The 15340-nt window shown below is 38.8% G+C and overlaps 1 protein-coding gene across 1 annotated transcript in view; it reads left to right on the top strand.

The window, feature by feature from the left end:
• The window catches only part of TUBGCP3 (tubulin gamma complex component 3), a 48857-nt gene extending 34402 nt beyond the window's left edge, over positions 1–14455 (top strand). Inside the window, exons 11-22 of the mRNA XM_058861653.1 lie at positions 75–241; positions 1619–1729; positions 2116–2224; positions 6050–6239; positions 7481–7616; positions 8410–8478; positions 9255–9390; positions 10289–10377; positions 10513–10644; positions 11041–11181; positions 11719–11835; positions 13307–14455. Coding sequence (XP_058717636.1) covers positions 75–241; positions 1619–1729; positions 2116–2224; positions 6050–6239; positions 7481–7616; positions 8410–8478; positions 9255–9390; positions 10289–10377; positions 10513–10644; positions 11041–11181; positions 11719–11835; positions 13307–13465 — 1556 coding nt within the window. The 3' untranslated portion in view covers positions 13466–14455. The remainder of the gene's footprint in view (positions 1–74; positions 242–1618; positions 1730–2115; positions 2225–6049; positions 6240–7480; positions 7617–8409; positions 8479–9254; positions 9391–10288; positions 10378–10512; positions 10645–11040; positions 11182–11718; positions 11836–13306) is intronic.
• The last annotated feature ends 885 nt before the right edge of the window (positions 14456–15340 follow it).

The following is a 15340-nucleotide window of genomic DNA, read 5'->3' as shown; positions in this document are numbered from 1 at the left end:
TGGCTGCTGAATTTAAATGGGGTGCATATGGTTTTCCTTCAAATGTTTCTGTTCCTCTTCCTTTCTTCTTACAGGGAGAAAAGGTGGTGAACTAGCCTCAGCAGTTCATGCCTATACTAAAACAGGAGATCCCTACATGAGATCTCTGGTTCAGCACATTCTTGGCCTAGTATCTCATCCTGTACTGAACTTCCTTTATCGCTGGATTTATGATGGAGAGCTGGAGGACACGTACCATGAGGTAATGTAAATGCTACAGTAAATACTTCATCTCTTTGCTTTGTGGTGTGATGATCTGGGAAGCTTAGAGGGGAAATTGAAAAATAGAGTGTGATGAAAATATATTACATGAGTAAGAAATACATATGATAACAACCTGAAATACCACTCTCTTCATGAATTCTTCATGATTTTGATATCTGCAGGTTGCAATGTGTTGTCTTCAACAAATCATATGCTGGGTCTGTTTAATAGAGTCAGAATGGTGTACTGACAGTAGGTCTGAGTTTCTGAAGACAAAACAATTTCTCTGTATCTTTTCTTGCTTACTGTAACAACAATAATGTGTATGCAGAGTTCTTTGTAACTGTTCATTTGGAATGAAGCTCCAAGTATCTTTGATCTGCCTGTGTACTCTTATCCTTGATAAGTAAGTTCAGTCTGTCAGACTGGGTAGAAGAGGTTTATGGTTCCAGAATAGAAACTCTGCAAAGTTACTTGTTGTGACTTCCGTAACATCAATTACAAACAGCGATTGTCCTTTATCATTTTGGAAATATATTTTATGCTTTTCTAAATTCTCTCAAGACTTTATCCCCAATCAGTAGTATCTTTTTAAAGTGATTAGATTTTTTTAAATTTTTTTTTTTTTTTTTTCCAAAAAGCCAAAGAATCATGTTTTAAAATTAGTTGAGTGCCTCTGAGACAAATCTGAATACTTTTACTGCAGAATCAAGTATGCTGTTTTCTTGCAATGTCCTTGTTTTGGTCAAAATTTGAATGACAGTAACAGCTGAACTTTAAGGTCAGAATTGCGTAAAATGTCTATGAATCTTATTTTAGAAGTGTAAAATAGACTCTTTTTTTTCCCAGCTACTCCCCAGATATGAGATTTTGTGTTTTTTGGATTTTATGTAATTCATTAGCTCTAACCTCTGTATGTGCACTGGAAGAGTGTTCTTAATATTGAAAATTATTGTTGGATGTGTTGTACCGAAAGCTATAATTTTCATATGATAGACAGTTTTGAACAAAGACAACTGGCCATTCTTGGAGAAAATGGTATTTGGAGACAGTGAGAAAAGTTTGTGTCCAGAAAATAGGTATATTGTTTGACAGGATGAGGACATAATCCATCCAAACTTCAGCAAAATTAATTAAGTAGTTTTAGTTGTTTACAAATGAGGGGATTCTCTTATGTGGAGCTGATTGACTATAGCATTTGATAACTGTATCAGTTGCAAAATTTGGGTTTTTTGTTTCCTTGTGGGTTCTTTTTTTCCCTCTGCATCTATTAAAATAGGAGGAATAATAGCTTAAAGGAAACTATAGCTTAGAGGAAACTATCACTTAGAGTTTACGTTAATCTTTGGCTTTTAATACTTATTTCAATCTTCAGTTTTTTGTAGCTTCAGATCCTACAGTTAAAACTGATCGTTTGTGGCATGACAAATACACTTTGAGGAAGTCAATGATCCCATCTTTTATTACAATGGAACAATCAAAAAAGGTATGAATCTAAAAGTTCATCTTCTGATAATTTATTTGCTCTGTGCTGCTGCTTAGATTTGGGAAAACGGAAGCTAAATTTAACAAAAAATAATCGTCTCAGGAATTTTAGAATTGTTTGCTGAGGTAGGCTACAGGACTGTTTCTCCTTTCCATTCTCTAACTGTTAAACTTTGAGGGGATCTCAAGTAGGAGGAAAAGTTTATTTTTAAAACCCTTTCATATTAGCATTGCTATTCTGGATTACTGTGGTTGAGATTGTAAAAATAAAAGCACAGAAAGATGACAAAATATCTTCTTGTCCTGGTGGTTGTGGATGGCTTCTTTGGTATTTTATTTTTTTTTTCTTTTAGCAAATAAATTCTTAAAAATTCCTTTTTTCTTCAGGTCCTATTAATAGGAAAATCCATAAACTTCTTGCATCAAGTTTGTCATGATCAAACTCCATCCACAAAGATGATTGCTGTTGCAAAATCTGCAGAGTCTTCAAAAGATGGTACAGTATTATTATTATTGTCTCCCTGTTGAAATGACCTCCCTTACTATATGTGGTTTACACTGTAAACTGACTTCATGGATGGAAAGGAGTACAAAAATCCCATCTGCCCTACAATATAGATAGTTCAATGGATACTTGTTTTTTCAAAATATGTATGTTGATGCATGTGTATAATTTTCTTAAGTTTTTTGGATGATTGTTAATGTACTGAATTTGTGAATGAAGCCATTCAGAAAACAGTCTGCCTTCAGCTGCCTCAGCTGGGGTTGGAGCAGGGATATTCTTGAGTGCTGCAATAAAAATTGAGTATGTTTGTCTTCTCATCAAATATACTCCATCATACAATTCCATAATACTGAGTTAATTTTGTGGCTGAAAAATAAAAATACTCAGTTATAAATAAGAGAATAAGCAATAAGAACAGGAGCCTATCTTCTGTATATTGGCACTATTGGTATAGTGCCTTTCTGTGAATACACTATACCAATATGTCAAAAATAAGTATGTCAAGGTTAATAAAATTCTTTTCGAAGATTACTTAAAATTGGGATTGCCAGCTGGTGAACTTGGAACCAAAACTTAACTATTAGAATTCCTTCATGTTATTTTGTTTTATTTAGAATAGATCTCAGTTTTAATGAATGAGAACTTATATACCATTTTTGGTTATTTTTTGGTGGCATATTTGTTGCAATGAAATCAACATTGTTATGGTGAAAGATAGCAAATAGTAAACATCTAAACCAAGGAGACTTTGTCTAAATACTAAGCAAAGAATGTGTAGGACGCTGCTACATCTTAGAGAAAGGACAGATTGTTGCCTTGTGCAAATGGTTTTTGCTACTGTAACTTCTTTTGATAACTTGTTTAATATACTGAAGATAGTCAACTGCTGAGATACAGGTCACTGGGATAAGTTTTCTGATGCTAATCATTTACATATTTTTCTGTCAAATTCTTGTTTTCAAAGAACATACTTCTTAACTTTATAACATAATATTACTTACATATCATTTTAAAGCTTGTATATGTGGGGTTGTTTGGTTTGCATTTGTTGGGTTTTTTTTTCACCTCCAGATAACCTTGAATTAGTTTTAGTATTAACTCTTCAGTGTGGACTTCTGGCATGAGTACCTCTATGCAAAATGTTCTAGTAATAAAAGCCCATTCATATCTGGAAGAATATGTCTTCTAATAATGTGATTTTTGTACCATGTTCAGTGCTTGCTTAGTCAGAGATAAGCCTGAAGTGCAGAAAGGGGTCAGGGTTAAGTGAATAAGGGCTGTATTTGAACAATCATCTTGCCAGCTACTCCTGGAAAAAAGGGAAAAAACCATTCTTTGGCTGCACTACTTTCACCACTTTATACAGCATTTATGGCCATGCTTTTCCAATATTTCTTTAAATTTGCGCTTGTTTCTTTCTTTCTCCTTGATTGAATGGAAGATCTGCCCAAATACAGGTTTCCTATTATGTAGGGCATGAGAGCTACAAAGCACCTACATTATCTTAAGTGCTGAGAATAACTGTTTGAGACAGAGGTGTAGTTTTAGAAATATGTTATTCTATCTGCAGTGTGCTGAAGGTGTGCTGAGCTTACAGTTGGCAGCCTAAATATCTCATGGTATTGCGTTGCTTTTATTCTGCATGAAACTGCATTTGTGTTTAGGGCATTTTACCCATTTAATCCTGAAAGAATATTCTGTGTCGTGAATGCTGGAAATGCTTCCTTTTGTGCTTGTTTATGCCATCTAACAATATCCTGAAAGTCCCTTTAGATAATTACTTATTATTAAGATCATGGGAAGCTAGGATGCCAGTCTGAGTTTTGGATGCTTTTTTGGATTTTAAATCGGAATGTTTCATGGGTTTGGCTGTATTATTTATTTCTTTAATATTTTTGGGAACCTTAACTATCATGTTTCCCCAGTTTCCTTTTGATGCTGCAGTAATCATGGTGTGGAAAAGTGTCTGAACATGTATTAAAACAAGAACTCTGATATAACTGTGTTGAAGTTGGTCATCTTACCTGGCAGAGAATTGTAGAATTGGGGAAAGAGGAACAGTAAAAAAGGCCAATAAAGTGGCCTCAGCTCCAACATGTAGCTGCTGTCTGTAGTTTGGGGACTTCTAGACCAGGAATGACACTGTATTCAGCTGTAGCTATTAGCTATTTAGCTATTCAGTAGCAGCTCATGGACCTGCCTGTCAGTGCTTTTAGTCTGATCCTTTCTTTATCTGTTTCTGGCTTTTCAGTGTTCTGAGATAATTTTGCACAGTTTTCAGAACTTGTGTCTGGACCTGGTGTTGATGTGAAAAACCTTTTTAGCAGTTTTGCATGTCAGACAGGAATGCTGTGTTTTGCCTATGCTGGGGGCTGTGTGTGTATGCAGAGGTGGTGCATTATAGCTACATATGTAAAATTGGCTTTCCAGTCTGAGATGAAGGGCTGTGGCCAGGTCACTTCCTTCAAGGCAAGAGGATCAGTACCAAGGAGAGGCGAAAGGCTGTTTTTTCTGTTTGAGGTACTAAGAAGTTGAGACTGATCTGAGATCAGAGCTACTGCTTAAACATGCTCACCCCTGTGTGAGTGGAGACTGGACCAGCGTGCCTGATACGGTGGGCTGGCCATAGAGAAGCCAGGGAGTTGCCTGCTGGCTTTGCCTGTGCCTTGAGCCAGTGCTAGGCCCAGCCTCTGTGTCCAGGGGCTGAAGAGATTAGCTAGGGACTCCTTGTGGATTGGCTTGTTCCCTCTCTTGTTTTGCCTGTAAGGCTCACAGCATCTTGAGGGAACACACTTGCACTCACTGCAGGCTATATTAATTCTCACATCCCTAAGGTTGATGTGTGTTACTTGACTAAGTAGTATTTCTCTAGTCTAGGGATTTTAAACACAGCAATGTATTATAAAATTGTAATCTCTTTGACATCTCTTGCACTTTTTGTGTTCTATGGAGAGTTTCACTGGTTACTGAATGATAGTTTGGAAACCTCCAGGAATGTCAGTGAACCAGACATTTAGGCTTCCCTTCTTAACGAGTGACTTCTTTATTAGAGCCACTGCTTATTTCTTCAGGTCATAGCATTTTATTAATTGAGCAGTTGAAGTGGGAGTATATCCTTTAATGCTGAAGGGAGGTCTGAATCTTATGATAGTTGGCAATCCAGTATTTGGAGTATTGCTCCATGTTGCCTGAAGAGGCCACAGTTCTTGCTATCTCATAACAGTTTTACTGGAGTCCCTTTCTTGATGAGCTTGTAGTTGTAGAAAACAGTGAAATAAGCTTCCCAGTACTTTCTATTGCTGCCTAGTTTCCGTCTCCAAATTCCCATACATGAAAGACGGACAGAAAAAGCAGGTTGCTAGCTGTCCCCCAGGTAACCTAAGCATATTCCCTTTTTTCTCATTCTCTTATCTATGGAAACTCTCTTCTCTTGAGTGTTTTAACATTCTGATTATTTGATTTATTTTCCCCTGCACCCTTAGAAGTGGCTTCTGATTGGATTCTGCCCAACAAAGATTTTTCCTAATTCTGCACTTATGGATCTCCATAAATTATTTGATTTGTAAACTGCAGTATTTCAGCAAGCTTAAAAATCCCCAACTTTTTATGTAAAAGTGACATAACATGAGCTTGTACTGGAAAGTACAATCTGGGCACAGATTAAAAGTCATATTATTGAAGTTCAGGCTGCTTTAGACTTGCTTTCACTTTGGCTATGGCAAGTGTGTTTTTCTGTTTGTGTGTTTCAACTCCAAAGCTTGTTTGTCTCAGTTTTTGAAAACTACTAAGTTAATTTCGATTTCTATTTTCTTTTAGCTGCTGATTTGTTCACAGATCTGGAAAATGCATTTCAAGAGAAAATTGATGCAGCTTATTTTGAAACTAGCAAATACCTGCTGGATGTTCTGAATAAGAAGTACAATTTGCTGGAACACATGCAGGCCATGAGACGCTACTTGTTACTTGGTCAAGGAGACTTTATCAGGCATTTAATGGACTTGCTCAAGTAAGATAATAGGAATTTCTGATGATTTTGTGCATGGTCAGCACAGAAACTGTTTTGCTTCTTGAAGAGAACCCTCTAAGTACCTTGCTCAATTAAATGTTTGAGTAATAACTTTAAAATTCTATTTGGGGCTTCGTTTCTTTGACCCTGAGGCTTAAAATTTGTTCTTTCTTTTTGATAAGAAGTACATACAGTACCATTTGACAAAGTCCTGAGAAGTTGAACTAATACAGATATCATTATGTTGGCCCTGTGACAGCCTCGAGGATGTTGGCACTTCTCTTGGTCCTGTCAGCAAGTTTAAGCAGAATCATTCTGCCCTTGATGCCGCTGATTAGCTCAGTTGGAATTATTAGTCTTCCCTATATTTCAGAGGTGTTTGGTCCAAAACATTGTGTCAAAACCCCTCAGTGCAATTTTAAAACCTCACCAGCTTCTGTTTCAAGCACTCAGGTACACCCCCAACTACTGATTCCAGTTCTTAAAGAGTATTTGCAAGCTCACTTTTACATGCTCGTGCTACTGATGAAGCTTTTTCAAACAGAAGGATTGGCTTGCAAAGCTTTTCTTCGATCTAGAAGGCAGGCTTTGTAATAAAACTTTCATTAACTTGTTTGTAAATTAAAATCCACGTGTACATGACCATGCTTTTTAATGTGAAGCAGAATGAGGTTGGTTTGTAGAGTCAGTATTACATTTGAGGCAGGAGTTGAGAAGCTTTCCAGTACTGATCCTGAGGGAGAGAGAGGTAGTACAAGAGTTGTATGCTACAACTCTCTGGAAAGGTGAAGTTACATAGAGGTGGTTTTCTGTGTTCCTGCCAGCACTTCTGAGCCTGTGAGATGGCTATCAGTGAGTTTCTCAAAACTGAACTGAAATTATTGGTTTGATGTGCTAATGATGTAATCCACCTCATTTAAGATGTGAATGCAACAGGCATTCAGATTACAGGCTAGCTAAACTTGCAATCCTGCCTGGTAACTTCAAATTACTGGCATTAAATAAGGATTAAGTTACTCCTTATGCTAATATCCATGAGTGTAGCTGCATGCGAATAGACATATTCTGCTCATGCTCTGTGCAAATGTTTTGCTCACTGATTTTCTTCATAATTAAGTCTGAAAGAGTAATATGGGAAGTTCTGAATGTTAGAAAAGTGTTTTGCTGTGTGCTGCAGTTAGGACTGAATTGCTGCTGCAGAGTATTTCAGTAATGTGCTATGACTGTTTCATAACCACCAGGCCAGAGCTCGCGCGACCAGCTACAACCTTATATCAGCACAATCTCACCGGAATCCTGGAAACGGCAGTGAGGGCCACGAATGCCCAGTTCGATAATCCTGAGATTCTCAAGCGATTGGATGTTCGACTTCTGGAGGTCCGTTGCATCATGGTGACTCTGACCTGAAACATACTTTTGTTTGTACACAGGCATCTATATGAAACAAGATTTTTGTATGTGACTAGATTTCCTCCCTTCCTTTCCACTGAAGTTTACTTTGAGTAATATAAAGGTCATAGAATAAGTCATCTTCTTTTCACTTTCCCTGTCTGTTGTCTATTTGTATTTCAAGATGTGGGTTTACAGCCATTGACAATACAAGGTTGAGTATTTGGGGTCTAACAGAAATTGATGCTGGTGGCCCTGATTTGAGGTTCTCCAAAGAGCTCGTAATGCTGTTGCTCTTACAAGAATTGGGGCAGGAAGGGGCAGGTTGGGGTGTGTGCTTCCTTCTTACCTCTAGTTAAAGAAAGAGAAGCAATGAAAGCCCATTTCATGCAAGAAGCCTGTGTTAAGAAACTTGAGTTAATTTGAAAGCGTCAGTCTCTCAGGTAAGACTTTAGTGATGAGCTATAGCATCTGAAATTAGTCTACTTCAGATGCCAAAGAAATTTTTCCTTACTGTTATTTTCCTTTACTAGGTTCAGTGGAGAAACACTGATGTTGCAAACATCAGTATTTTTGTGAGATCAGTCTCACCCTTTTATCAGTGTTTGATCAATTTTTGTCTAATCTGCTACTTTCAACAAGAAACTCCTGTATCTCTTGTTGATGTGGATGCTTGTTTGCTCATAGGCCCTTCAGAATAAAAGAGTAAGCAAATGATGCTTTTCTTCAGCTTTAGTAGGCTCTGATTATACTCTGACTGTAGCATATCTTTTTAATACAGGTATCTCCTGGGGACACTGGATGGGATGTCTTCAGCTTGGACTATCATGTTGATGGGCCAATAGCAACGGTAATGTCATACACTGCTGGCTCTGTGTGTTTTGAGTGCTGAATTAAATTGCAAAGTGTTTTTTCTTTAATTAAAGTAACCTTTTTTTGCTCTGGAGCATGAAATCAGAGATTTTTTTTTTTTTTGCCTGTAGGATGTACCCACTGTATCAACAGTTAAGTAAAAATCTTAATTCTTACCAGTTAACTGTGGGTGCAGAAAAGCTACATTTAAAACAGTCATTACTGCAAATCAGTAATTCATTTGTACCAGCACAGTCTTTAGCAAGTACTTAATAAATTGAGTACTCCTATTCTTCAATAATTGCTAGTCTGTAGATGCTGATTTGGGAAAATTTGCAAGGAACTGAAAAATGTATTCCCGGAGAACTTCTACTGTCTAGATGGCATTCAATAGGTAGTTGCACTGTTTATCAGAATGTATTTATTCTCTATAAAGAACTTGTAAAGAACTTCCTTTTTAAGCAGGACAAACTGAGTCTGACCAGCAGAAGGAATTTTCACTTTAAGTTTTAAAAGAGGCTTAGGCTTTGTTCTGTTCACTCCTTCTTACACATCTAGCAGTTTCCTCTGTCTGTTTGAATGCTAGGTAACTGTTAGCCCGAAGGGAGGATCTTTCCAAAAACTCTGGCATTTCTAGGTAACTTTTTGTTTTTTTTACAGTATTTACCAAGGAGCTGCATGGATCGGATAAGATGGACTGTGAAGAGGTTTCTTGGTACTTTAGGATATATGGTGTGGCTATTAATTTGTACTGATCCTTTCTTTGTTTTGTAGGTATTTACACGTGAGTGCATGAGCCACTATCTAAGAGTATTTAATTTCCTTTGGAGAGCGAAGAGAATGGAGTATATTCTTACTGATATATGGAAAGGGCACATGTGCAATGCAAAGCTTCTGAAAAGTATGCCAGGTGAGAGGTGTCCAGATGGATGACATGCTTGTAAAATGGATATAGATGACTGCATCTTAGTTTAAACTGTGTGTTAAGAGGGAGAAGAGTGTCTGATGAGTGATGTGCAGATTAATTTTGTATTTTTGTGCTCCTCTTGCCTGGCTGTGTAATGGTAGATGGTGGTGATGATGATGAAGGTAAAACAACAATTGTAAATGGAATTTTCTTATCTATTGTTTTACTTAATCCTTGGTTCCTGTCTTGAAAAGTTACACTACCATAAGTATATTTATGCTGGCCCAGTTGTGAGAATGTAACTTCCATCCCTTTGTATTCATCTTCCTGGATGTCTTATTTGTACCCCATGTCTCCCTCTTTCTTATGCTGTCTGTTAACTGATAAGCCTCATACATGCACAGTTCTGAATTTACTACTTTTACCTTCACTTATTCCCTCTGCTTTTGTTTAGCTAAGAACAGAAGAGGCTAAGAAGAGAAAGATGTTTGAGAAGAAATAGGAAAGCTCTGAAATGTAGTGCCTCTGGTGTATGTTTCATGGACTGGGTCTTCTTGATCCTATTTCTCAGCTAGAGAATTTAGCCATATTTATGAGCATCTGTACTGGCTCATTCTTGATTTTTTTTTTATCTATCTGCTTTTCTCTCAGTAAAAAATAACTATTGAGAGTTACACTTCTTAATGGCATAGTTATACTTAAAAATTTATTGTTTTATAATTAAGAACTTTTGGTGGGTGGGAGAGGGCACCTGGCCTCAGAAGGTCACTGCTGCTTCCATCTAAGATTAGTGGCTGTGTTATGAAGTATTGAGTTTGGTAAAAAAAAATTACCAAGCTGATTTGTTGGCTGTGCTTGTCCTTGCAGTATTTAACATGCCATCTCTTTGGATTTTTTACAGAGCTTTCTGGGGTGCTGCATCAGTGTCACATTCTGGCATCAGAAATGGTCCATTTCATTCATCAAATGCAGTATTATATTACATTTGAGGTATACTCTACCCACCCAATTAGTTACTTTTAAAATGAAGCACTTGTAAAATTCTGTATGTGTTGCGTGTCTTAAATTTCATAGAGCTTGTCATCTCACAAATTGAAATAGCCCAATCCTGTATCATTGCTCCAGGTGCTTGAATGTTCATGGGATGAACTCTGGAACAAAGTCCAACAAGCACAGGACTTGGATCACATCATTGCAGCTCATGAAGTTTTTCTGGACACAATCATAGCTAGGTGCTTGCTGGATAGTGATTCCAGGGTAAGTCTTCTCCTTCTCATGAAATTGTAATTTAATGATCTTGGCATATATGTCAGGAAGGACCTTTAACGTTGTAGGAGCAAAGGAAAAAGTCATTTTTATTCCTCTGATACAAGATTTTATAATGCTAGGTTCTGTACTGACTGCCCAGACATAGTGAGAAATGTTGAATAAAACTTGTGTGGTGTAGGCCAGTTGCTTTTCATCCTAAGAAGCTGTATCATCATGGAACAACTGACTTAGGGCTTTGCAGAGCAGTCTCTCCAGCTGTGTACAAAAGATTTTATTTTTTTTTTTACTTTTCTTTTACTTTTTTCTTTTCTCCTTTTCTGGAGAAGGGTGGTAACTTTAAACTCTTGTGCTGTACAGCTGTTTACTTGTTTTGTTGCCTAACAGGTACTTCTCAACCAGCTTCGAGCAGTTTTTGACCAGATCATTGAACTCCAGAATGCCCAAGATGCAATGTACAGAGCTGCTTTGGAGGAGCTGCAGCTGAGGTTGCAATTTGAAGAGAGGAAAAAACAGCGTGAGCTTGAGGTACGATAAGGATATTTCTAGAATGTGAAATGAATTTTGATATATGGAGGATTTTAGATACCATGTAGAAGTACAATAAAAATGAAAAAAGTAGTTGGGACAGATGTAAAAGTCATCAGCAGTTGCTAGTGACTTCAAGCAAAACTGCTGAGTGGAGTTTTTCATTTCTGTCTTGCCTAAAATCTGAGTTGATTTTTCTAGTGGACATTGGAGGATGAGAAATTTAGGGTTCTTAGATGAAGTAAATGGGAGCCCTTTTGCAAAAAATGCCATAGCTCCATGTCTGCCTCCCTGCTGTGAGACTGACATGCAGTGTTGGTGTGAGACTTGCCTTGCTAATAAACCTCTTATTTCTTTCCTGTGCTGTACAGCCACCAAGATGGGGGTCTGATAGTTTCTATATTGGAGGCTCTGTGTTTGTCTTTCTATGGCAATGATTGTTTTTTATAAACTCGATGTAGCTGGGCTGAAGGTGGCCCAGTTAGTAACTTGAATCATGTGATGTTTCACCTCTTAACTTGTTTGGTTTCTATGTAGGGCAAGTGGGGTGTAACTGCATCAGAAGAGGAAGAAGAGAACAAGAGGATGAAAGAATTTCAAGAGTCAATACCTAAAATGTGCTCACAGCTGCGAATACTCACTCACTTTTACCAGGTGACTCTTAAATTATATTTATCTAAAATACACTGAGCTTTGTGTAGAAATTAATTTAAAATATTGACTAGCTGTAACTTCTGTATTCATGTGTGTGCAGTTTGTGGAACTAGGTCTTTGTTTTTTCCTTCTGTACTTACAAGCCTGTGTTCGCTCTTCCTTAGTAGTCAAAGATTTTATTATCGTTTATGTTCCCCTGACAAAGGAGAAGAGTAATTTCATGGAAATTGTCTCTTTCCTCCAGTAGCAAAAGTAATGGCTATCTTTTGGTGTAGTCTGAGGGGAGGAAAAGATAGAGTTCCTTCTGCATTCCATTTTTTCCTCACAGTCTTTGCAAGTCATTGCTATTAAAGACTGCAGAAAGTTTCTTAAGAAGGGCCTAACACTTAACACTGGAGTGGGCATTGGATAAGATGTTTGGGGGAGCATGTGCAGGCTATCTTCTTTAAGTAATTTATTCTTTGTCTTTATTTGTTGCATCTGATGCTAAAGCTACCATTCCCCAGGAAAATGACCCTAAGTCTTTAAGTGTAGATTGTAAATAAATATGTGCTTTATGTGCTCTACAAGATTGCAACAAGCTGGCAATGTTGGTTTTGCCTACTGTATTTGGACTGTATTCATGCTAAGCCCCACTGTGGATTCTCCACACAGGATTTCCCTGGCCTGCTCTGGTCATCTTTGGAAGTAATGGAGTGCTCTAGTTATGGGCATGTTCATGTTAATATTTACTGGAGATTAGAAATGAGCTCTTCAAGTGAGTCTTCCCATCCTCCCAAAGCCCTCTGCTTTCCTGTGTCCTGCGAGGCTCCTGCAGGGGTGTGACTAGAGCCGAATGGGAAGATGGGAAGCAGAAGTGTGCCTCCCACATGCCAAGTGCAAATCCCCCTTCAAATTGCTCCAAATGCACAGTCTAGTTTGGTCTGTAGCACTGACTGTCCTCCTGGGTCTGCTTTGCTGTTCCGGGCTGCCACATGTGCTATACAACCCACATCAAATGGGTATGTTTGAAGCAAGCAGTGCTCTAATGCTGGCCTGGATGGCATTGCACCTGCAACACGGACTCAAGGTGAGGTCTCCTGTTGGCACAGGTTGGATCCTGAATGCTCTCCCAAGGCAGTGGCACACAGAGGCAACTGCTCTGCAGCCTGGGAACCTTCAGACAGATGGAATGTGCCAGCAGGGCACAGGGAGTGGGGAGCACGCTTTAAAAGACCAAGCTGTTTAGTGCTGGAGTCTCTGGCCTGCATGGCAGATCCTTGAAAAATAAAAATGGAGCTCTGGGTTTTTGCAGAAAGAATGAATCCAGCACAACTGATCTGTTAACAGTTGGATATGAACCACTGTGCTTGCCTTTTCCCAGATTCCCTCTGCCTGTTTACCAGGTGTGTGCACCACCTGATATTCCTGTCCAAAAAACACACCAGGGATGTTTTCTTAGCTGTGTCTTCAGTTTTTCTTTCCCCTTCAGGGAATCGTCCAGCAGTTCTTGGTCCTGCTGACAACCAGTTCTGATGAGAGCCTTCGGTTCCTGAGCTTTAGGCTGGACTTCAACGAGCACTACAAGGCCAGAGAGCCGCGGCTGCGAGTGTCGCTGGGCACGCGGGGCAGACGCAGCTCTCACGTGTGACACGGCTGCCGAGGGGCAGCTGCTGGGCACCCGCAGGGAGTGGGACCCCTGCCTGGACACGGCCATCAGCGGTGACACCGTGCAGCCAGACTGTGGGCACCGTCTCCATCGCTGCAGACAACATGTTCCCAGTCAGTGATTGTGTGACACTGGATAGCAGAAAGCAAAAAAAGCAGGGTTTTTTACACTGATGTTTCTAGAATTACCAGACTGTATGGGCTGACTGAACCTCATCCAATCAACTTGTTAAATCATCCTTTTTTCAAATTTTCATCCTATATTCAAATAAAACACCGGTTTTATTTGAAGCTTTCTGAGCTTTTTCCATTGTAACTTATATCTGTGTCAAAGAAATCACATGTTCTTTTGTTTATGGAAAGCACCATTTCCTTTTTTAAAAAGAAAATAAGAAGGTTATTTTTTCTATATGTACTTGTTCTATTTGAAGAGAGCTTTTGTTAAAGCCAACAGATCAGGACCCAGACCTATTGTCCTTGTTAAGAAGCTATACAGCATTTCATTATGCTGATTTTCAGTGTTGTGATGTGTTTGACTGTGTGAGAAACTTTGTATCAGGAGACATAAAGTTATATTTAATTTTTTTGTTGTTTTCAAAGTTTAAAACCTGGAATAAAAATTTAGTGGGGAAATTCTATGGGTACTGTACAGGAGCAAACTATAAAAGCAGAGTCAGTAGTGTATCTGTTGCACATAAGATCTGAAAATGAGGTTAAAACCCTCAGTACTGAAGGAAGGTGTTGATTAAGCTTGAATACTTACTGTTCAAAATCAGATATGTAGAAACAAACTGACTTGGCTAATGTTGACTTCATTTTCTTCTCTTTCCTATTTTTTTCATTGTAAATATTTATATATTGCTGTCCAGATGTTGGGGAGAGGAGGATTCTTCTTTTGCAAAGTTGTCATTATATCAGGTCATTTATTATGTTCCACAAGTGCGAGCTTAGAAAAATAAAAACACAATTATCTTTCACACAAGTGTGTTGCTTTTTGTAATTGAAAGTTTCTGATTGTTTCACAGGTTAAGTAAGGAGAAGCTTCCAGTTAGAAGCATATTGATTTATAGAATCCTTCCCATTGCAGGATTTTGGTACTAGTCTTATCTGTACTGAGAGTTGTGTGCAGTTTATTAATTAACAATTACCCTCAGATCAACCAAGTCTGTGGCCTTTTTTGCCTTTTGCTCTTACTCTGCTTGCACCCTTGGGAGTCAGAGGCACCTGCCAGGCCTTGCAGGTAAGGCTGCTGTGGGGTTATCATGGCAGTGAGCTCTGATGGGGACCATGAGCTGACTTCCAGCCCTGGACTAACTGGTTTGCTCTCTGGACATCAGGATTCCTGTTGTGCAGGCCTTGGAATCCTTGCTTTTGTTAAAACATGTCAAGCTTTTCACCCTGTGCCCTGCTGGTGCAGATGCTGTCACTGGGTGGAGCGTGCAGGGAGCATTTCAGCTGTTATTGTTGTGCAAGGATGGGCTCTGTGAGCCAAGGGAAAGCTGAAGGATGCTGAACTTGGCATCATAGGGTCATGGATCATTGACAGGCAGGAGTAACTCAATTTTTGCCAGTTTGGTGGGAGCATGTTGTAAAGTCTGCAAGAACAGCAAAGGTTATTTGATTGTGTTTTGCTCAAGACTTAGAAAAAAAATTAGCTGCACTTCTGGCCATTGGGTTGAGATGTGTTGCATGATCCCATCACTAGACAAGTCAGAGGCCAGAGAGGCAGCAACAATGTTGGAACTAGAGGACAAGTTCCAGAGGAAAGTTGAATTCTCTTTGCTCCTAAAATGAATCCAGCACTACCCAGGGAACTCAGAGTAGCGGTCATACTGGGAATGATCATTCTGAGGTGATG

The sequence above is a fragment of the Poecile atricapillus genome, chromosome 1, assembly GCF_030490865.1.
Source record: "Poecile atricapillus isolate bPoeAtr1 chromosome 1, bPoeAtr1.hap1, whole genome shotgun sequence".
NCBI lineage: Eukaryota > Metazoa > Chordata > Aves > Passeriformes > Paridae > Poecile > Poecile atricapillus.
The sequence above is the reverse complement of the archived record's forward strand: the minus strand, read 5'-3'. Positions and strand labels throughout refer to the sequence as shown.